Genomic DNA, 24,221 nt, shown 5'->3' with positions numbered 1-24,221 from the left:
AGAGACTGAGACCCCTCCCTTTTCCTGGGTAGGAAATAATTCCACCCCCTCTGCATCCTCATCAACCTGTCCAAGTCAGTAAATGGGGTGGGTTGAGAGGGCTGGATCTCTTTCGTTCCATGCCATCTCCCAGGGCAAACAATGGTGCAGCCTCACCCAGCCAGGAAGGGCTCATAGGACACAGCAGACCAAATTTGTTGGCCAAAAGCTAGATACAGCCTTAGGCTATGTCCCTCTCTCTCCCCTATTCTGGGGAGGTGGACCACTGTGGCCCCCTCTGTCCATAGCTGCCAGCAAGAGGCTGCAGAATTCAAAGCTCTCTGCTCTGAGGGTTGTGGAGAGTGGTGCCCAGCAACTGCAGCTGCAGCTTTTACTCATAGTGTTTTCCTGTTGAGATTATTTTCCTTTGTGTCTCTCTTTTCTGGGTGGTGTCCAGGCTTCTGGTGTCCTCAACCCTAGAACATTTTTTCCAGGCCATTTCTGTCTGTCCTTTAGCTATTTTTCTGGGAGAGAAGTGAGTCCTGTGTCTCTCTAATCTGCCATCTACCTGGAAGTCCTATTGCTTTTAAGTATCTTTTTCCTTGACTCAGCGCTTGCCCTTTACTGCTTTAACTATTTTCTATATCTTTGAGAAAGATGTTTCAGCCAGCTCTTGTTGGTGTTCAAAGCTTCTGTGGGAGAATGGAGCCCTGAAGCATCTCACTCTACCATCTTAATCAGGGTCGCCTTCTTCTTCATTTTTGGAGGATATTTAGGAAAGTCTTAGAATTCTTGTTTGACAGTCCCTTACCATCAACATTTTTAATACATCATCATACTGCATTCTGACCTCCATCTTTTCTGATGGGAAATCATTATTTATCTTAGTGAGGATTTCCTTGTATGTGATAGTCACTTCTCTCTTGTTACTTTCAAGAATGTCTTTTCCTTAGACACTTTAATTATCATATGTCTAGATGTAGATCTCTTTGAGTTTATTCTACTTGTAGTTCATTGAGCTTTTTGGATGTGTAGATCATCAAATGGGGGTGGGGGGCAGGTTGGCCATCTCTTCATATTTTTTTCAGTCCCTTCTCTTTTTCCTCTCCCGGATTCTCCATTATTCATATGTTGGCATTCAGGATGGTGTCTGAGACTTCATTTTCTTAACTTTTTCTTTCTGTTCCTTAGATTGGATAATCTCAATTGACCTATCTTCAAGTTCACAGATTTTTTCTACTACCTGCTCAAAGCTATTTTTAAGCTCCTGTAGGGATTTTTTTTTTCTTTTCAGTTATTGTACTTTCAACTCTAGTATTTCTACATGGTTATATTTTATAATTTCTCTCTACTGATATTCTCCATTTGGTGAGACAGCTTTCTTTTAGTTTTCTTTAGTTTTTTGAACATTTTCAAAATAACTATTTTAAGTCTTTGCCTAGTAAGTCCATTGTCTTTGCTTTCAGAAGGACAGTTTCTATTGACTGCTTTTTCCTGTGAGTGGCCTTATTTTCTTATTTCTTTGTATAATTCATATTATTTTCCTGAAAACTGGATATTTTAAATAATATAATGTGTAAACTGTGGAAATCAGATTTACTCCTTCTCCAGGGTTTGTTTTTGTTGCTGTTGGTTGTTACTTGTTTAGTGACTTTACTGAACTAATTCTATAAAGTGTGTATTCTTTGCCATGTGTGGCTACTGAAGTCCCTGCTTGGTTAGTTTAGTGGTCAGCTAATTACTGGACAGATTTCCTTAAATGCTTGGAACCAGTAAGTCTCCCAGTCTTTGTTGAGGAACTCTGTGCATTTTGGGGCATACCTTCAATATTCAGTCAAGGAGTTGACAATTTTCCTTTAGTCTTTACTTCCTCCTTGTACTGAGCTCAAGTTAGCTAGAGGTGAAAGCTTAGGACCTTCTCAAGTCTGTCCTAAGCATGCACACAGCTCTGGGCATTTACACAACCCTACACGTTTATATGGACTCCTAGATTCCCAGGAATATGTCGCAACTTTTCAAAGTCCCCTATGGATGTCTCATTCCTCACCTTTTCCTTTGAACTTTTTGATTAGCCTTTTGTTTGCCCCAACTCTATGTACCACCTCACTCAACCACATAGTTAATCAATTGCTTTTGGCATAAGTGCTTTCACATTGGGTGAGCCTGAGTCAGTCCAAGTCAGATCCCTTGCATGTGAGTTCTTTCAGAGAACCAGGAGACAGGTCATACAGTGATAATTCTCTGACAATGAGGTTTTGAAGGAGCTCCACTGTGTTTTTCCCACTCTGATTGCTGACAGACTGTTGGTTTTCAAAGCTAATGCAGAGCTGAAGAGTAGGTCATTGGGAATAGGGCAAGTTAAAAACAGTACAAAGCCTGCTGTTCTTAATGAGATTCATTTCTTGAATAAGTGCTTCTAGATCGCTGCAAGACTTTTGTTAATTTCCAGAGCTCTATAAAAGTTGATTTTGCTAGTGTTTTTTTGTTGCTTTTAAGAAAGAGAATTTTTGGGGGTCCTTACTCTGCTATTTTCACTGATATCACTCCTCTGGTACCATATTTCAAAGGATTGTCCTTCCTCCTTCGCACTTTCGTTGAAAATCAATTAACTGAAAGTGTGGAACTATGTCTGAGCTTTCTAATTTTTCCATTTATCTACGTGTTTTCCTTTGGCCAATTCAACACCATTTTGATTACTTCAGTTTTTAATAACTCTTGAAATTAGGTAGTGTGAGTCCAATTCTGCTCTTCCTTTTCAAAATTGTTTTAGCTATTTCAGTTCCTTTGCTTTTTCATGTAAACTTTAGAATGAGCTTATTGATTTCCACAAAAAAATCTTGCCAGGATTTTTATTGGAATTGGGAAATTGACATCTTAGTAATATTCAATCTTCTAATACATGGACCACAGTATTATCACTCCATTTTATTTGGTTTTCTTTGATTTCTCTCATCAGTGTTTTTGTAATTTTCAGCCTACCAGATTTTGGACATATTTTTTCATATTTATACCTAAATATTTAATGTTTTTTGGTACTGTTATAAGTGGTACTTTAAAAAATATCAATTTTTAATTGTTTATTGCTAGCATATGGAAACACAATTAATTTGATCTTGTATCCTTCAGCCTTGCTAAACACACTTATTTTGGTATCTTTTTTGTAGATTCTTCAGGACTTTTTTAAGATTTATTTTTTATTTATTCCCCTCCCATAGTTGTCTGCTCTCTGTGTCCATTCACTGTGTGTTCTTCTGTGTCCATTTGTATTCTTATCAGTGGCACCAGGAATCTGTGTCTCTTTTTGTTGCGCATCTTGCTACATCAGCTCTCCGTGTGTGTGGTGCCACTCCTGGGCAGCTTATACTTTTTTTGTGCGGGGCAGCCTTCCTTATGGGGCACACTCCTTGCACATGGAGCTCCCCTATGTGGGGGACACCCCTGCGTGGCACAGCATTCTTTGTGCGCATCAGCACTGCACTTGGACCAGCTCACCACACAAGTCAGGAGGCCCTGGGTTTGAACCCTGGACCTCCCATGTGGTAGGCAGACGCTCTATCCATTGAGCCAAATCCATTTCCCTGCATTACTTTTTCTTACCTTATTGTACTGGTTATGGTATCCTATACAGTGTTGAATAGGAGCGGAGAGAACAGACATTCTTGCCTTTTTTCCCAGTGTTAGAGGGTTTTACATAGATACCCTTTGTTATTTCTAGTTTTCTGAAAATATTTATCAGTCAGTGTTCAATTGTGTGAAATGCTTTTCTGCATCTATTTAGATCTATAGTTTTTCTTCTGTAATTTGTTAATATGAATTATACTGATTGATTTTGAATGTTGAACAAGCTTTGCATTATTGGGATAAATTCTACTTAGTCCTGATGTTTTATCCTTTTTGTATATTGTGGATTCATCTTGCTAATATTTTGTGGAGGATTTTTGCATTTATGCTCATGAGAATGAATTAATATTTGAAATAAATACCAAGTACCAAGAGGACTTCCACTTCTAGTAAAAGTGGACTATGTCATTTGTATGAGCCCTTCTGCTGAAGACAACTAGAAAAACAGAAAACTGTAAAAGAAATAAGAGTTTTTAAAGCATCACAGAGCTTTCAGACTGCCTGGTCAGATCCCCACATTTAGATACAGGGGAACATGTGTGTAAGACACCTTCCATTTTATAGTTAGACCTATCATTTTTTAAATCATGTAACTGGAGATGCTGATCAGGCTGTCTAGGGCACACTGAACATGGACCATTATTATGAAAGGTCAGGTTGAAGGAGTAGTTGGTTTGCAAAGTGAGAGAGGGTACATGTGCCCCAGAGTGTCTCGCCCAAGCCAGCTGAGCCAAGCTAGGAGAGGGCAATGGAGATTCTCAGCTCCAGGCAGCCCTGGATGTACACATGTATACCCCAATCACTGGGACCCACCAAAGCATGCTCTCTTGCATGGGACTCTCTGAGATGCAGAACTGTTTGTTTTTCTTCTTCCTGGATGGGAAGAGTCATCCCAGTCATGTTGCCCTGTGGAGGGATGCTTGGAGGAATGTAAAGATGTCACCCAATACCAGGACTACTCATTTACCAGCTTGCTCCTGCTAAGATTATCTGTTGACACTCTCCACAGTAGCTGTGAGGTGGCTACTCCTGCCCTGCCTCATCCTTTTCCCCCAGGCCCTCCACCAAGCCTGCACTGCGGATAGACAGGGGCAGCACACAGATAAGGATAGTGCAGTGGGCTTCTTTTCCCCAGAACTATATACCAGACCAGCTGGAATTTTTGATGTATTGGTCTGTAGCCAAAATTGTAGAAGAAACTTGGAAGACTGGGTAAGACAAGAAACCTGGTGGAGTACTGAGGGATAGGGGAATTGCAGAGGCACTATGGACTCTTATAGATATTAACAGAAAACATTTTGTTACACTGTATGAAGTCTCTGAAGTATAATTAAAAGTGTTTATTGAGCCTCTGAAAAAATATATATAACATTTTGGGTCTGACATTGTTTCTTTTCTCCTTTTTTTTTTTTCAAAGGTGGACATAAGTGCATTAACCCATAACCTGCAGACTCTAGAGGAAGAGAATAAGCAGCTGACAGATCAAATGGCTTCCCTAGAACATCAGCGAGTCACTTCTGATTACCATGGGGTGGGTATAAAAAGGTCAGTCAAAAGCAGGGGTTCTTAACCTTTTTTGTTCCACGGACCCCTTTGCCAGTCAGGTGAAAACCACAGACCCATTACTTACTAATGATATATTAGTATCACACCCACACCAACACATCCCACAGGAATAATGTTTTTTGAATTTCAATTCAAGCCCACAGACCCCTTGTTAAGAACCCCTGGTCTAAGAATTAGTGACTAATGATTTAAAATGAAATCAGAAGTCAGGGGATGGGTTTTACTGTGGGTTTTAATAAATGTCATAAGTGATTTTAAGTGCTGAAAAGCACAGATATTTCTAATATATTTAAATATTTCTTCTTCCATAATTTGAGGAATAAAATAGTATTTTCCATATCAGGCATTTCCCTCTCCTCTATTAGGCAACCAGTAACCCAAGTCCAGTTTCTAAAAGGTATTTGACAAGGTCAGTGCAATGCAAATGAGTGGTAGAGTGCTTAAACAACTTCTCCAGGTGAAGAGGATTTGAAGTGAAAATTGTTCTCTGTTAAGCAGCTGATAAGTTTCCTTGTGTGCCTTCAAATACTTAAAAATAAATAAATTATTTCTATAAAATGCAAATAATTGTTGAAAGTTCCTTTAGAAGGCCCTGATATGAGTCTGTCTTCATCTGAGCTAAGTTTTTTCAAACCCAGTTATAAACTGCTCATTACTTCAGCAATAAAAAATCACAGAGAGTATATCTAAATCCTCCTATATTTTCCTGGTTCTAGAGCCAGATTGCCTAGGTTTCCATTCTGACTGTGACCTTAGATATGATCCTTAACTTCTCTGAGCCTCAGTTACCTAACCTGTCAAAATGGAGATACTTACACTATTATTAGGAGATTGTTTTAAGAATTAAATAAATTCATATGTGTAAAGCCTGGAGCAAATAGATAACATCTGTTAAATTCTTGGTATCCAAACCATCCCAGGAAAAAAAAAAAAAAAAAACCTGTTCATTTCTAGTGGATCAGAGGGGTCCATTAGCAGTAATTCCTGGTATTACCTCAGACCAACCAACTCCCAGCCCCACCCCAAGACCCAAGAATCAGCCATGTCCTTTACTTGTTAGCCAGGCCTCCACTGGGCTCATCCTCATATCTGATTTTGATCTCCCTGGAAGACCACATCTCATGCTGCCTGCTACTTTCATGAACCTACTGCCAATAAAGCAAGCCTGACCCTATTAATGACTGACAAATCTTACCGCAGTTTCACCAGTGTTGATTCTTGCCTGCTGACCACACCTCTTGATTAAGGTCTGGCAGTGTTAGCCCATACTTCATTTCTAGCTTGGAGTTCTGTGTCCCCAGCAGAAATTATTTCTGACCAAACTTGCCTGGAAGTGCCTCAACTGGTTATATTAGTCCAAGGAATGAGGTTGAGATTTCAGAGTTTGTTTTTGAAACTTAGCAATATCATTCTCCCTGTTGCTATTCAATGATGGCAATGTATTTTTGTTCTCTTGAGAGTTAAAACTTGGAGTTTGTAATAAAGACTACTTTCTAATATAGCCACTAAGTGATTCTTGGCAATATATATATGAGTGTGTGTTGCATATGTAACAAATTCAGAAAGACTGGTTTTAAACATTGACACAGAAAGCCATTTCTGTGTGAACTGGCCCAGGTTCTTGGTTGGCCTTCTATTGCCCAACTGTGGGGTTCCCACAGCACACCATGAATACCCATGTCAGAATAATTACTACATTGTTTGGAAATTGGCCTGTTTGTGCATCTGGCTTCACTCTCTTCCAATGCAAGAAGAATAGTTTCTCATCTTTATATTCCCTTGCCCAGCATAATGGCCTAATACATAATAGGTGCTTAGAGAACACTTAATAGAACACAGAGAGGGTCACATCTGTCTTGCCAGGCTATGAGGATTAAATGTCATATAGTGTATAAGGTGCCTATCACAGGGCCTAGCATCTACTATTCATGTATAAATATTATTCTCTTTTTTCTCCCACATTTCCTAATCTTAGGGTTATTTTAGCTATGTGATATTTAATGATGCTGCAATTTAAGAATTCATTACCACAGGCAATCGTGCAGGGAAGTGCAATTAGGAAATATCCAAATGGCAAGATTACTATTCCTGAGTTCAAGTTGAATGACTTCCATCCCCACTTCTCTTTTGGCTACTAAAAGCAATATACCAGAAATGAGTTGGCTTTTACAATGGGGATTTAGTGGTTTACAAGCTTACAATTCCAAGGCTGAGAAAATAATCCAAATCAAGGCATCATTAGACTATACTTTCTGCCCGAAGACCAGCTGCTGGCAATCCTGGACTCTTCTGTCACATGGCAAGGCACATGGAAGCTGGTCTGTCTCTTCTCTTCTGGGTTTCCTTGCTTTAGCTTCTGGCTTCCATTGCTTTCTCTCTGAATTACATTCTCTTATAAAGGACTTGAGTAAGATTAAGACCCACTGTGCACCACACCCCAACTGAAGGATGGTAACCAAAAAACCTATTTACAGTAGATTTATACCCACAGTAATGGAATAGCTTTAAAAACATACTTTTCTGGGGTCTATATAGCTTCAAACCATCACAGGTATTAAACAAACATTTTCAAACCATAGTACCAGACAAATATAATTCTCTATGCAGCTAGAACTTTAGTGAGTTGAAAGTAAACAATGAATTAAACGTAGTGTTTCTTAAAACCAAGATGACATTTCAGTCCAGTGTGCTAATATTAATATCAAAGTTGGTTCGAATTGCTGGAGCCCATGCCATACTGATTGTTAAAGATTTTGAATAAAATCTCTGCTTACAATCTCCTTTTTAAAAACTTTGCCAAGATGCCACTATCTCATTGGTTTTATTTATTTATTTATTTTAATTTCTCTCCCCTTCCCCTTCTCCCCTCCGCCCCAGTTGTCCTGTTCTCTGTGTCTATTTTGCTGCGTGTTCTTTGTGCACTTCTGTTGTTGTCAGTGGGACGGGAATCTGTGTCTCTCTTTGTTGCATCATCTTGTGTGTTAGCTCTCCCTGTGTGCAGCGCCATTCCTGGGCAGGCTGCACTTTCTTTCGTGCTGGGCGGCTCTCCTTACGGGGAGTATTCCTTACACGTGGGGCTCTCCTATGCGGGGACACCCCTGCATGGCACAGCACTCCTTGCGTGCATCAGCACTGCGCATAGGCCAGCTCTATACAGGTCAAGGAGGCCCGGGGTTTGAACGGCGGACCTCCCATGTGGTAGACGGATGTCCTAACCACTAGGCCAAGTCCGCTTCCCTCTCAGTGGTTTTAAAGATGCTTCTAATGGCTTCTGATAAATTATACAGCTCACCTGGTGTTTAAAAATCATTTTGTGTTCTACTATTGATCCTTGGCAATTTGCCTTACCTATCTTAAGATCATTCTTTCTAGGTTTGCTTCCTGCTTTTCCAAGGAGTAATGTCTTTAGGTTTCTGAATGAAAATGCATATAACTACTAGCTTTTTTCTTTGTATGTTGTTTTTCAGATGTGATTATCCAGTTTTTGTTTATTTTGCATATTAATAATCTTTATGGTATGTAGCCAAGGTTAGTTAAACAACAGTTAATCTCAGTTCTGCCTTCCACAACTCAGAGTGTGAGATATTCACCCACTTCAGCTGCCTCTAATTTCAGGTCTCCCATTGATTCTCCCAAGTATAAGGCCTATTTAAATATCTGTAAACATTAACTTAAGTTACCGCTTTAACATCTACTTTCCCTTAGCAACTGGAAACAATTGGTGTTTCTCTGTCTTAAATAAATTGCCCTGCATCAAATTTGATAACTGAATTTGCTTTAATTTAGACAGTTTTCTCTTACCACTGCATTAACCTTGTTAGCAAAAAGGATACTTAAAAGGCCAATAGAATGTTTATATCTTTGCCTAAAAGAGGTAAATTTATTGAGAATAAAAGTGCCATTTTAAAAATCTCTATAGACTCTTTTTGTAAGATACGCAGACCATCTAAGTTATCCCAAACAGGCCTTTCTACATTCTAAGGCAAGCATAGTTATTTTTCGTTTAGTTTAATATTGTTATAGCTAGCATATTTTTAGCTTATAACTAGCACTTCTTTTTTTAATATGATATGACTATACTTTACAGAACATTGGAACACAGAATTTATAGATTTTGTAATAATTTGAAATAAGTAAGCTTTTAGTTATTGTAGCTTTGTTTCTGTAACATTGTTGGCCATCCTTATTTATTTGCTGCTGAAGACTTGGTTAAAAACATAATCCCAAACTAACATGTAGCATTCATAAAATTACTTCATATCAGTTTCCAAAATAGAAAATATTGTGGCAAAAGGGACTGTAAGCCTCCCATATAATAGACAAAGTTAACTGATGAGTTTAAGATAATATATCATTATTAGACTGTTTATTGTTAAGTATTCTTTTACCATGGGTAATTTTGAAGCCAATACTTTACTGATCTGAATGCTTTAAATAATTTTCTTTTCCTTAGTGGGAGCAACACAGTGATTTAAAAGAACTGTTCAAAAAGCTGAATGTACAAATATGTATAATTATGTGTGAAAAAAATATTGGTTCTAATCATGTAAGTGCTTAGATGGCTAATATTAAGTAGAAATGTTTATATTGAATGTGCATAATTTTAGGGTAAACAGTTTACAAGGACTAATCGCTCTTTTGCATAGATTTTTATCAAGACTTCAATGTCTAAAATGTCCAAATTCTTGCAGCCAAGGCATCTACCAAGGAGAAAATTATGTTCCAGACTAGTATGCCTTCTTGTAGAACATATCATCAAAATATTTTTTGAAAAAAGGAAAAAAATAATTTCATGTTATTATATGGTAGTCTGGTTTGGAATGTATTTGTTTTTATTTGGAAACAGGTATGTTGGATTCATAACACTTAAAATGCAAAAAAGTATACTACAAAATGGTGATTAAGGCATATCTGTAATCATGTCAGAGATAGTAATGTCTCTGATGTAAATTATAATGTAATTTAATATCCCTACATTTATGGTTTCATTTTTATCCACTTTCCCAAAGTTTAATGTAAAACAAGTTTTTGGCTTCCTTAATCTATTATTCACAGATTAAGTAAAGGTAAACCAGAACTAATGAATTATGTCAATATTGATATTTTACCAACATTAATAAGGAAACTATGTCATATTTCTTCTGACCAACTCTGAGAAAAAAGGCATATGAGAAAATAAATGTGATTAAAGTCTTTTTTGAATGATGAAATATTTTGTCCCAGATAACTGTGTTGAGTGCTTGATCAAACAGCAAATTTGAGTCTCCAACAAATATTTATTTTGTTTCGAAGACATTTTTTCCCAGTTTTTTACTATGGTAACCAGAGTGTCTCACATTGTCTGGGTGGTTGAAGTCATTTGCAGCTCCAGTTTTCTTTAAGAATTGTATAATGCTCTACAAATTGTATACCTGCACCCACTGGTGAAACCAACCCAAACCTGGGCTGAATAGCGACTACAAAGGAATAACTCACATAACAAAAAATAAACACACACACACAGCAAGAAACCCTGGGACTCTCAAGACAGACTGTGATCAGCTCTCTAGGGAAATTCTAAGAGGCAGCAGCAGAAAATAAATATGAATCTTGATTTTGTTACTGATAAAGGTATAAATACTTGTTTAAGAAGGAAAGTGGTTATTCCTTCTTATGCCTTAGAGGTACTGATACCTTGTTTACTTTTATCAGCTTGCCCAGCAGAGTGTGGAAAAAACCTTGGGAAAAATTACTGAGAGTAAAAATAAACTGGCCTATGAAAAGGGAAAACTCCAGGTATGAGACTTTATTTTCTGATTTTGGTTGTCTGATTTTTTAATACCACTTTCAAACTAAATATTGCTGGATTTCAAGAAGACCTAGCTCTGTCATTTACCAGTTTTATAATTTTGGGCAAATCTCTGAACCTCTTACCTTTGTTGCCTCTTTAAAATCCACGTGACTTTATTCACCTACCAATAATAAAATACTAGATACAGTTTTTGACGCTAAAACCTACTGTGTGACTGTTTGAGGCTTTACCATAATTACTTTATGCTTGGTCATTCACTGAAAATATAGGGAGCCTATGCTCTCTTTCTTTGCTAAATTTTTATAACACATTTCTAAAAAGAAATAAGCCTGGAATAGACCTTGCTGACTCCAGGTTTTGTCCTTATTGCACCCACAGTTCAGGAAGTTTAAGATGCAAACAGCTTGCCACTAATGCAGTTAGGCCTGCCTTAACTAACTCCAGTAAAACACTGATGTCCTAATCATTTGTTCTCAGCCTTGGCTATGCATTAGAATCACCTGGGGAGTTTCTTTTAACTCTCCACAGTGGAAAGTGTGCGGTGCCTGCTATTTACTATGAAATGCCTATTAAAAAAGGAAAAGATAGATTGATGTATGGATCAAAGGAACAATAGATAGATAGGTGATAAAGCAATTATAATAGAAGGTTAATGGTAGAATTTAGATGGCATGTGTATGCATGTTTACAGTAAAATTCTTTCAGCTTTACCATATGTTTACAAGTTTTCATATTAAAATGTAAAGGGGAAATCCAACTGTGATATACCCTGGAAATAATTAAAACAGAATCACAGAGGATAGAACCCAGATTCAAATTTTTTTTAAATTCCCAGGTGATTGCAATGTACAACCCTCTTTAAGGACCACTAGATAAAATAGTATGAAATGAAGTCTACTTAGGCTTGACAAATAGAGTGCTGATTTGGTCAGTAAGCTCACGAAAGGCCACCAAACACCTCAGCCTTAACCTCATCCTCATCTACGCAGGGGGCTTACATAGGGCTAATAGACAAGTTCAGGCTGGCAAATAACAGGCTAGCTGAAGGCTAGTTGATAGACCACCCTTGTGAAAAAATGTTACTAGTCTAATAAAAAGATAAAAGTATTTGTCCACTATTGATGTGCTTTTAATTAATATCTTCCAGAAGTAGTAATGCATTTGTTTAATCATCCACACTTGTGTAACCTTGGACAGGTGTTAACTTTCTAGGTATTCAGTTTTTTCATTGTAACATGAGTAAGTTTAGCACACCTCTCTTACCTTGTTCTCTCTTGAAAAGATAGTCAACATCACAGCCTTGGTGTACAGATTATTATAGGCATGGAAGAATTTTCCCCTTTGTGAAACTGATAGTACCATGAGAAGTTATGGCCCATAATTCTGACCTAAGATTTTCCAAGGGAAATGAGGTGTATTTTTAAATATAAAAGAGAATCCCATACAATAAGCCAAATTTTGGCTGGGAATGAAATATACTTTAACAGTTATGAATGGGTCTGATATTATCTTTCTGATTTAGGACTAGACCAAATTATCTATATAATTTGTGTAATCTTAAAGAAACTCTACCTTTTTTTGTGCCCATATTCCTTTATTAAGTCCTAGAGGGACTTAATATTTTTTATAGTCTTTGAAAGGTGAAACACTTTTGTAATTATTTATTCACTGGTGCTTTTATGTCATCTTGATCTGGCATATTCCAAAGGCACTGACTTTATTGGCCCTGGGGTAAGTGTTCTTACAGCAGCTAAGAGAATTTAAAAGGAAGAGCTAAAACATCAAACAGTAGTCTGCCATGTATTCTCTCTCACCTGTATTATAATATATTAAAAATATTGTATATGAATCATGTTATATAAAAGATTTCATTTTCAGATTGACATGTTAATAATGCAAATACTAAATTCTGGGGGTTAATTTAGACAGGTGATGTCAGAAACTGGTACCCCACATTCAGACATGTTTTAACTTTCATTTTCAGTCCTGTATAGTATTCCACTTTATAGGTATACCATTAGCAATTCTTCTGTTGATGATTATTTAGGTAATTTCCAATTGCTCGCAAACAATAAGAAACAATGCTGCTGTGATGCATTCTTCCATATATCTTTTACTTATATGAAAAAGATTCTTTAGGCTAGGTATAATTCATTGGAGAATTATGAATCATAGACTGAATATATCTTGCATTTTACTAGATTTTGTCACATTTCTCTTAAAAGTGATTATACCAATTTATTCTTCTACCAGCATTCTGAGGGTGTTTATTTTAAAAGGTACATTTATATGTACCTTTACATATAAGAGTTACATATAAGAGTTACATATAAGAGTTTTACATATAGAGTTTATATGTGTTAGCATGGTGGAATCTCACAAAATAATACTATGCACTGTTTAGGGATACATACATAGTAAAATTACTTTTTTTAAGAGTGGGAATGATAAACACCAACATTGCCAATACCTGGAACATTATGACTACGTGGAACCCCTGCTTCATTCCCTTCCCAGTCACCATCCCCCACGAGGATAATTACTAGCCCTACTTTTTTATCTTTATTTGAACTTTATAGTCATCCAGAATATACTTTTTTGCATGGGTCTTGCTGTTCCACCCAACATGTTTGTGAAATTTATCCATGATAATTTGGGTAGTTTGGGTAGTTTAAACTCTGAACCTTATTTCAAATACATATATATATATAAAATACACACACACACACACACACACACACACATATATATATATATATATATATACATAAAACAGTTCCTGAAAATGCCCACGGGCTCCAACTAAGAGATTTTTGCCCTCTACAGGCAAGAAAGAAAGGATAAAGAGAGAGGAACAAGTTGATTTGAACAAAAAATTATGGATCAGATTTTTCCTGATTCAGGCATTGGCTTAGTAATGTTAATTGTTTTATATGAGAAGGTTTTATATGAAAGAGGAAGAAGATATGAAAAAGAGCAAACATGGAGATTTGTGAATAAGTATTAATGGTTTATCCTTCAAAAATGATAATTTTCCTTAAAGATAAAGATGTGAGTAGCCATCGAGTTAGTTTTAAAATATAATTCAGCATGTAAAAATTATATTCGTTTAACTTTAGTAATTCTAAGACTGTTTCCTTGCACACTGACAGTTCTAATTGTCCATACTCAAAAAGGTTTTTGATGCTAGGTATCACAATTTCTTTGAAATTATATTACCCATAGAATCTCACTTCTATATTCTAAGTCTAGAGTTACTATAAGAAATAGAAACTCAACTAGTTATTCCAGTAAATTTAAAAGGCTACATTATAAATCTTGTCATACCTACAGATTGTGTGGGAGAGAGTAAACTGCAATGTAAACTTTAATCCACACCTAGTGGCAATGCTCCAAAATGTGTTCATCAATTGCAATGAATGGACCACACCAATGAAGGATGTTGTTAATGTGAGAAATGTGGGAGGTGTGGGGAGTGGAGCATATGGGGAATCCCCTATATTTTTTTATGTGATATTGTATAATCTAAATATCTTTTTAAAAATTAAAAAAATAGAATTTAAAAATAAAAGGCTCTAACCTACTTTTAGCTGTGAGTTGAAATAGCAGTCTTTACATGATTAGGAAAACAGGATATTTTTTGCAATTTTTAAGGATGCTCTGTGATATTTTACAAACCTCATGACATCTTTTTTCCTTTGGAGGAAATGAATATGTATCTTGTTAATGAGCCTTATTTTATTATTATTCTGTTTTCCCCCTAGATAAAAGTTAAACAGCTAGAAGAACAACTACATTCCTTTACTGACACCAATTTACAGAATGACCATCTACGCAAGTTGAACAAGGCACTGGAGACCAAATATGCTCAGGTATGATGAATATCAGAGCACTGCTATATTGTTTAGTTGTTTTTTATTTTATCTGTGAAGTTGTAGGTTTACAGAAAGATCATGCAGAATATAGTTCCCATATACCTTCCTCCATTTTTAACATTTTGCGTTAGTGTGGTATATTCATTACAATTGATGAGAATATTGTTATGATTGTACTATTAAATATAGTCCATAGTTTATAATCGGGTTCTCTGTTTGTGTTGTGTAGGACTATGGTGGTTTTTCTGTTATGTTTTTTATTCTAGCAAAATATATATCACCTAAAATTTCCTCCTTTAATAATGTCAGATGTATAAATCAGTGGTATTAATTATGGGAACAATGTTGTGTTCCCATCACCACTATACATTATCAAAACTTTTCCATTACCCCCAACAGAAACTCCACACCAACTAAGAATTTACTCCCTATTCCCTACCTCCACTCTAGCCCCTGGTAAACTTCATTCTCATTTCTGATTCTGTGAATTTGCTTTTTATAATTATTTCATATCAGTGAGATTATACAATATTTGTCCTTACGTGTCTGGCTTATTTCACTCAACATTATGTGTTCAAGATTCACCCATGTTGTCACATGTATCAGAACGCCATTCCTTTTTACAGCTGAGTTAATATTCTATTGTATGTATTATCACAGTTTGTTAAGCCATTCTTCTGTTGATGGACATTTGGGTTGCTTCTGTCTTTCGGCAATTGTGAATAATGCCACCATGAACTTCAGTGTGCAAATACTGTTCAAGTCCTTGCTTTCAATCCTTTTGGTTATGTACCTAGAAGTAGGATTGCCAAATCATATGGTTATACTCTATTTAACGGCCATATCAGTTTCCACAGCAGCTGTACCATTTTACATTTGTGCCACCAGCAATGAATAAATGTTCCTATTTCTCTATAATTCCCCCAACACTTGTTATTCTTTGTTTTTTGTTTTTTAAGTAGCCATTCCAGTGGGTGTGAAAGGTATCTCATTGTGGTTTTGATTTGCATTTCCCTGATGGCTAATGATGTTGAGCAACTTTCTCTGAGCTTTTTGGCCATTTGTATATCTTTGGAGAAATGTCTATTCAGGTCATTTGCCCTTTTTTTTTTTAATTTCCCCTCCCTCTTTGATACTTGCTTGCTGTCTGCTCTCTGTGTCCATTCATTGTGCTTTCTTCTGTGTCTGCTTGTCTCCCTTTTTTTGTTGCATCATCTTGCTATGCCAGCTCTCCACAGGCATGGGCCATCAGCTCTCCACGGGCGCTGGCATGAACCATCAGCTCTCCATGGGTGTGGGTGCGGACCTTTAGCTCTCCGTAGGCGCAGGCCAGCTTGCCTTCAAAGGAGGCCCTGGGACGGAAACCCAGGGCCTCCCATATGGTAGATGGGAGCCCAATTGATTGAGCCACAGCCACTTCCCATTTGCCTCTTTTTTTTTTTAAACTAAGGCCGGGGATTGAACCTGATACCTCATATGTAGGGAGCTGGTGTTCAACCACTGAGCCATATCAGCTGCTCTGAGTTTGTTTCTTTGTTTGTTTGCTTGTTGTTTGTTTTTTTAGGAGGCACTGGGGACCAAACCCAGGACCTCCCATGTGGGAAGCAGGTGCTTAACTGCTTGTGCCACATCTACTCTGTTTACCCATTTTTTAATTGAGTTATCTTTTTGTTGTTGAGGTGTTTTTGTTTTATTTTTTAACTAAATTCTCCCACTGTTTCTTTGGCTATTTCTTCTGCCCCTTTCTCTCTTCTCTTTCTGGGACTTCCATAATGTATATATTGGTATGCTTGTTGTTGTCCATGGGTCTCTTAGGCTATTTTTGCTTTTTCTAATTCTTTTTTCTTTCTGCTTCTCAGCTTGACTCATATAAATTGTCTTGTCTTCAGAGTCACTGATTTTTTTCTTCTGCCAGCTCCAATCTGCTATTGAAACCCTCTAGGGAATTTTTTCATTTCCATTTTTGTGGTCTTTAGCTCTAGTGGACCTATTTGGTTCCTTTTTAAAATGTCTGTATCTTTATTGAGAGTCTTATATTGTTTATTCATTGCTTTCCTGATATCCTTTTGATCGTTTCTTGTCTTTTCCTTCAAATCCTTGAGCATATTGAGCATCTTCTTTTAGTCTTTGCCAATATATCTAGTCTGGTCTTCTCTATTGATGTTCTCTGGATTTTTGTCATCTTCCTTTGGATGGGCCATATTTCCTATTTATTTGTCTTGTAAACTTTTGTTGCACACTGTATATTTAAAAAAAATTTTTAAGTGTTAACTCTGGGATTTAGTTCCTAAGTTGTTTCTTGAATCTATATCCAGCTAATGATATTACACAGAAATTTGACTGCGTAGCGCTAACAAACCAATGTAAAACCACCTTTCAGTCTTTGCATTGGCCAGTACACTCCTTCAGAGTTCAGCCCTCCTATCAAAAAGGTCTGCCGGAAGTGAATGCAAAGTGCAGGGTCCTACCCTTATTTCTGGGCCTATATCTAGTCCTAGACTTATTCTTGCTAGTGCCCTCAGGAGTTCCCCTGCTTATTAGAATTTAAGTGCTTCCTTACTATAAAATACCTTTTCCCTCTCAGGTAAGCCATTGCCCCAGGCAGTTTAACCTAATTGCATCTTGCACTGCCTTAGCTATCCCAAGATGCTTTTGCCTGGAGGGCAAATTTGGGGTGAGGGGTGGCAGCCTGAGGGGAGTTTCCTAGGTCAGTCTTTCCCAGCCAAAACAAGGCCAGGGGCTCACAGTGAGAGGACTTACCCAGTTAATGCAGCCCTTTAACTGTCTTCCATAGTTTTGAGGAAGAAACTGTCTTTAAAACTGCTCTGCTACTTTTGCCTGAGACAGGTTAGAACAATTGCTGCCCTCAGAGCCAAGCCCCCAACAATCTGAAGTAGCTGATCAAAAGAAGTGAGCAGCGATTAGACCACACTCCTCTGGATCTTGGGGAACTAGATCTTTATATCCCATCCCCCAAGGAGGAATGGTAGCTATAGAAAGCAGAGTGCAATTCACTGGTACTTACACAGTTTACCAGCCTCTTCCTCCTGCTTTTCCCTGGATGCTGTCCGGTGTTCTACTAGACTTGTGAGTTTCAAAATAAAGTCAGAGAGTTCTTGCCTGTTCAGTAATTGTTCTGGTGGTAGGACTGGTTCCTGGAGCTTCCTACTCTGCTGTCTTCTCCTGGTTAATTTTTTGTTTTAAAGATTTATTTATTTATTCCCACCCTCCCCCCCACCTTTTCTGCTCTCTGTGTCCATTCACTGTGTGTTCTTCTGTGTCTGCTTATATTTTCATTAGGCAGCTCTGGGAACCGATCCTGCAACCTTCCAGAGTGGGAGAGAGGCAGTCATTCTCTCGCACCACCTCAGCTCCCTGATCTGCTGCATCTCTTATTATCTTTCCTCTGTGTCTCTTTTTGTTGTGTCATCTTGCTGCACTAGCTCTCCATGTGGGGTAGCACTTCTGTGTGGGGCGGCATTCTATGCAGGACAGCACTCCACATGGGCCAGTTTGCCACATGGGCCAGCTTGCCTTTTACCAGGAGGCCCTGGGTATCAAACCCTGGACCTCCTATATGGTAGATAGGAGCCCAATTGAATGAGCCACAACCACTTCCCCTGCTTAGTTTTTAAAAACTTTTTGACTCCTTTCTCCCCACCTTACCATTCAATCCCAGAAAGATGACTATTCTCCTCCTGACTCAATTTAACAAACTTTTTTTTTTCAAACACTTACTATGTAAAGATTCTTATAAACCATAGAAGAATCATAAAGATGTTTGAAACAGAATATTCACCTAACTTATGTTCTAATTGAAGGGTTAGGAATGTATACAAGAAACTTTATAGAATAGGTTGTCTTTTAAGGAAAAAAGATTATGTTATGGGCATTCATAGAGAGCATCATTAATTACAAATGGGAACATCAAGAAATGCTTTCATTGAGGAAGCAGTTTTTTAATTTGTCTTAAAACTTTTGGCAGATGTGAGGAACAAGTATTTTTGTTTTTTTTAATTATAGGCAAACTCAGAACTCAGTGCCAACAAAGTACAACTGCAACAGACAGAGGTTCACCTGAAAGAGGTATTAATAGTGAAGGCGCTTACTTGTCAGCAGAGTGGCTATTGAGGCTGATATCCTTGTGTAGGTCACAAAGCATTTTAACAATGAATAGAGAAAATTCAGACAAGTCAAGATATGTAAAACATTTAGTGAAGAAAATAACTGGTAATGTCTTACAAAAAGAAATGGAAACATATCAATGATTACAAATTTACTCTGTATATAATTGGGATGAATACTTAAAAAAAAAAACCTTTAACTCAGCCTGTGTAACTTCTGTATCTATAACATTTGTGTGTATATACCCGTGGTAACCAAAGAACTAGAATGTATCTTCAAGTGGAATACTTTTAGGATTCTAACCACCTGACTATGCTGATGAGTGATTAGATCACAAAGTTGGTAAAGAGGGTTCAATTGGGTATGTTCTCCTACTAGGGAGGGCACACTTTACAGTGTGATTTCTTAATTCTGAAAGAAAGGAACCCATTTCAAAATATAATTCCCACTGCTTCTTCATTCAGAACATTGTCTGTGTTGTTTCTCCTAGTTAAGTGGGCCCTTAAAAAATAATTCTAGGTTTAGTTAATTTTACTGTTTTTAATTCATGATGCCTCCAAAAAAAAAGAAATCTCCAGAGAGGTCTACATCTTCAAAATTTCTTGAAAGCTCTAGGCCCCATGTAAACAATGTCAAGGAAAGAACTTCATCAGTTGGTTTGCCCAGTGTTATTCCAAGCTCTACACGCCGGGTGAGCTTTGCACCTACCCTGCCTTCTATGAAATCTTCTCAGGATATTGGAGACTCTAGAATCTCTCTGAAGACTCTCTTAAACGCTATTAAAACCATGGAGGGAAGACTGGAAGGCAAAATAGATATTCTTGCCTCAAGACCATTAATAGGTGATGAGTCACCTAATTTTCTTAAACGGGATTCGGTAAGTGAAGATCATATATTGAATCTTAAGGAAATTTCAGATTTATACCAAGAGTGGAGAAAACTTCTAAAAGTCCAGAATAATAATGGTTGGAAGTATGAGTAACAGGGAAATTAGTTTCTTCACAAATGGAAAAAACTGACAATGTAAATAAAAAAATATCATTCTGGCTATCATAAAATTTTTGTTTTGGACATAAAAATACCAGATTTGGCTTAACAGTAACCACATAGTTTTTTTTTTTTCATCTAATTTTGATTTTTTCAAAAATTCAAAATTTCTGCCTAACCTTAACATTCGAGCTAAAATATTTTGAAGCCTGATTTTAAAATAGAAATACATTAATAGAAGCCCCAAGAACTTGAACAATGGAAAATACTTTAAAAAAAAAAACTTATTAAAACACCTGTTTTTATTTGATATTTAAAAATAGAAAGTTTTATAACTTGTCTTTAGGGTGGACTACTATTTATATCCTTTGTAAACATTTTTACTAATGGCATTTTCATATTTATCTTATAAATGCTGGCTGGTTTAGTTTAGAAAAACTATATTCTTCCTTTTGTATTTTATGAAACAAAATCCAATAGGTTATAAGAACTTAGAAGTTGACATCCTTTGTATTATTCTGGTATCTTTACCAAAAAAGGTCAAGTATTTCAAATGTTAAAGATTAAAAGTTTTAAGGAAGAGTAAGAATTTTGAGAAAAATGTAGGAAAAGACATTCTCCATTGTTGCTCTTGGGAATGTAAAATGGTACAATGGAGGGCAATTTGGCAAATATTATCAGATTGTACAGAAGTACAATTGTACTTCTAAGACTTTTCTCTAGAGATGTGCTAACTTTTACACATGCCCTGTGTACAAGGTTACTGAGTGCAGAATTGTTTGTTAATAGCAAAAGACTGGCAGTACCAAAAGTTCAACAAAAAGAAAGTGGCTAAATAAATCATGGGTGTGTCCATAATTTGGAATACTATTTCAAGATACGTTTATCATTAGGTTAAAAAAATAAAGATTGAGAAGAGTATATACATTGCCATTTGTATGCAAAAGGAGAGGATATGAAGAATATACTCTATGCATTCATTTGTATATGCATAGAATATCTCCAAAATGAAGCGCAAGAAACTAGTAACATTATTTTTGAGGAAGGAAACTGGATGGCTGGGAGACTTTTCACTTTACCCTTTGTAGCGTAAATATTTTTACCTTAAAAATAATGTACATGTGTTAACCTATTCAGAATAATTTTATGAACAATTCATTTTCAACGAAAATGAAAAGTAGAGAAAAGATAGTCTTTTCAACAAACTGCTGGAAAATTGGAACAATTGGATATCCATATGCAAAAAAAAAATAAACCAAAAAAAAACAAAAGAACACTTTGATCTGACAATAAATATAAGAATTAACTCAAAAATGGATAATAGACCTAAATGTAAAATCTACAACCAATTAGATTTCTAGAAGAAAATATCAGTGAAAACCTTTGTGATATTGGGTTAGGCAAAGATTTATTAGATTTGAAATCAAATATGACCCCCCGAAAAAATTGATAAGTTGGACTTTATCACAATTAACAACTTGTCCTCTTCAAAGACATTGTTAAGAAAATGAAAAGAAAAGCTATAGGTTGGGAGAAAATATGTGCAAATCACATGTCTGATAAAAGCCTTGTTTCCAGAATGTATAAAGAGCTCTCAAAACTCACTAATAACAAATCAACCCAGTAAATAGAACTGGCACAGTATTTGAACAGATACTTCACCAAAGAAGATATATGGATAGTAAGTAAGCACTTGAAAAGATGTTAAAGATCAGTCAGTCATTAGGGAAATACAAAATAAAACCACGATGAGATAGTACCACATGCCTATTAGAATGCCTTAGATTTAAAAACTGATCATACCAATTGTTAGTGAGGATGTAGAGAAACTGGAATCCTCATACGCTACTGGAGAGAATATAAAATGGTACAACTACTTTGGAAAACAGTTTGGTAGTTTATTTAAGAATAAAACATACTACTACTAGATAACACATCCATTCCACTCCTAAGTATTTACCCAAGATAAATGAGAGCATATGTCCACACAAAGACTTGTACACAAATGTTCATGGCAGTTCTATATGTAATAGTTCAAAACTGCAAACAACTCAAATGTCCATTAGCAGATAACAGGATAAGTAAATTGTGGTGTATACATATAATAGAATACTACTCAAATAGAAAGGAATTAACTATTAATCCATGTAACAACATGGATGAATCTCAAAGTAATTATGCTGAATGAAAGAAACTATTCAAAAAAGGGTACATATTCCATTTACTTAAAATTCTCGAAAATACCACTGTGACAGAAGACAGGTTGTTGCAGGGGGTGTGGTATGAGACAAGGAGAAACAGAAGGGTGTTACCTTGAATGTGGTTTCAGGGGTTTATCCATGTGCCAGAATTTAGCAAACTATACACTTGAAATACATGCAGCTTATTGTATGTCATTATATCATATAAAACTGTTAAAGAATTATATGAATGTATTATCTATTTAAAAATTATTTTTAAATGTTTAGAATATGGCAAAACTATAGAAACAGATTTGTCTTTGCAGGGAGGAGGAGCTTGCAAATACAAAGAGGTACCATAAGGAAGTTCTTTTATGGCAGGGGTTCTTAACCTTTTTTGTTCCACGGACCCCTTTGCCAGTCAGGTGAAAACCATGGACCCCCTTACTAAGTCCATACTCTACTGTATAATATTTAATAAATATATCACACCTGCACCACAAGAATAATGTTTTTTTTTTTTTTATTTCAATTCAAGCTCATGGACCCCTGGTTAAGAACTCCTGCCTTAGGCAGACCCTGAAGGAACTGACAGTTGGTGGCCCTCCTCTAATTGTTGAATTACTGCATTTTAGAAAAGTTATTTAGCGTTTCCTTTTGTCTACTAAGGTGAAATCCATTCTCGAAAAGAACGAAGAGGAGCTTTCCCGAGCAGTGAGGTGCCGTGATGCAGCCCTGAAAGAGAGTCAGAAATTGAAAGGGGATCTTGAGATTTTGGAGGACAGGGAGAACAAGAAGGCAAGGCTTCAATTCTTTCTGCAAGTCTTTTACTGAGAGGGGGCACTCATGAAGTCTTTCACCAAGCCATATTCTTTAATTTCTTATTACTATTAACAACATTAATTTAAAAAAGAATGAAGATTGAACAGGGAAGGAAATTTTTCCATAGAAAAAATAACTTTAGCCTTAAAATATTTCACTTAAAAATATATTATTCACAATGTTTTTGAACTTCCTGTCTTAAAATAATCAAAGGAAAAAAAAGTCCTAATTATTTGATAAAACATTTGCACAGTGGGAGCAGAGGTCACATCCCAAATTTCTTGAGAGCAGATGCTAAATTTTGCCTTTCTGAAGAGGACTATGAGTTACATCATTCTTCAGCAGCTTCTAGTTTCTCTTATAGCCATTTTATTCTCAGATAATTCTGATGGGTTTCAGATGTGTGCCTCTCCCCTCCCACTGGTCTACTTCACCATCTTAAAACAGCTAAGCAGGGCCAGAACAGCTCCCAGTATTTCCACCTGATATATGCACCGTGTCCTGACAATGGGTGGGAATCACTGCATGGTTCACCATCTATGGTCTGGTTTTCTTTTTCTCAAAGTCATAACAACTTAAGAAATAAAATGAAAATAGAGTTTAATTATTCCTCTTAGCACTCTGTCGTGCCTGATTTCCATACTCTTTCCTAGGAGTAATGGAACTCAAATCAGAATGAGAATGATCAGAAACGATAAAATATTTTTAGTTTGTTTCATTTTCAACTAGGTGGGAAACTTTCAGCGACAATTGGCAGAGGCTAAAGAAGACAACTGCAAAGTTACAATCATGTTGGAGAATGTGCTGGCTTCTCACAGTAAGATGCAAGGTGCTCTGGAAAAAGTACAAATAGAGCTTGGGCGGAGGGATTCAGAGATTGCAGGCCTCAAAAAAGAAAGGTACCTAAGATTATTTTTCTGTCCTTGCTTTTGCTGGATTATACCAAGGAGCAGTGTACAGTCAGGAAATGAAGTAACTTTATATAAGTTGGAGTTACTTGTAAAAGTAACTTATAAGTTACTTGTAAAAGACTCGTAACTGGTGTTTTTAAAATGAAAACTCAAATTAGAAATGAACATGATTTTCAAAAATTCAAAATTCCCATTTTATGTAGTGATGTGAAGAATATAACCTAGAAATTAATCTGATTTAGTACTGTTGTACTCTTGCTGTTTTTCCACACCATTTAAATCTAATTCTGCCCTTGGATCTATGGAATAGTAATTGTTAAGATAATTGAGCTAGATGCCTACTTTAGTTTGAATTAATCATACA

At 36.5% G+C, this 24,221-nt stretch overlaps 1 protein-coding gene across 6 annotated transcripts in view; it reads left to right on the top strand.

The window, feature by feature from the left end:
• The window catches only part of CCDC150 (coiled-coil domain containing 150), a 127,561-nt gene that overhangs the window by 83,613 nt on the left and 19,727 nt on the right, over positions 1-24,221 (top strand). For 4 of the 6 annotated variants that reach the window (XM_058300418.2, XM_058300417.2, XM_058300422.1 and 1 more), the window contains 6 exons: positions 5,018-5,131; positions 10,858-10,941; positions 14,722-14,829; positions 18,856-18,918; positions 22,794-22,922; positions 23,676-23,845. In XM_058300418.2, coding sequence (XP_058156401.1) covers positions 5,018-5,131; positions 10,858-10,941; positions 14,722-14,829; positions 18,856-18,918; positions 22,794-22,922; positions 23,676-23,845 — 668 coding nt within the window. The remainder of the gene's footprint in view (positions 1-5,017; positions 5,132-10,857; positions 10,942-14,721; positions 14,830-18,855; positions 18,919-22,793; positions 22,923-23,675; positions 23,846-24,221) is intronic. The other 2 variants (XM_023591725.3, XM_058300419.2) reach the window with 1 other exon arrangement.

The sequence above is a fragment of the Dasypus novemcinctus genome, chromosome 7 (assembly GCF_030445035.2).
Source record: "Dasypus novemcinctus isolate mDasNov1 chromosome 7, mDasNov1.1.hap2, whole genome shotgun sequence".
Classification (NCBI taxonomy): domain Eukaryota; kingdom Metazoa; phylum Chordata; class Mammalia; order Cingulata; family Dasypodidae; genus Dasypus; species Dasypus novemcinctus.
Note: the sequence above shows the minus strand (reverse complement) of the source record. Positions and strands in the feature narration are given on the sequence as shown.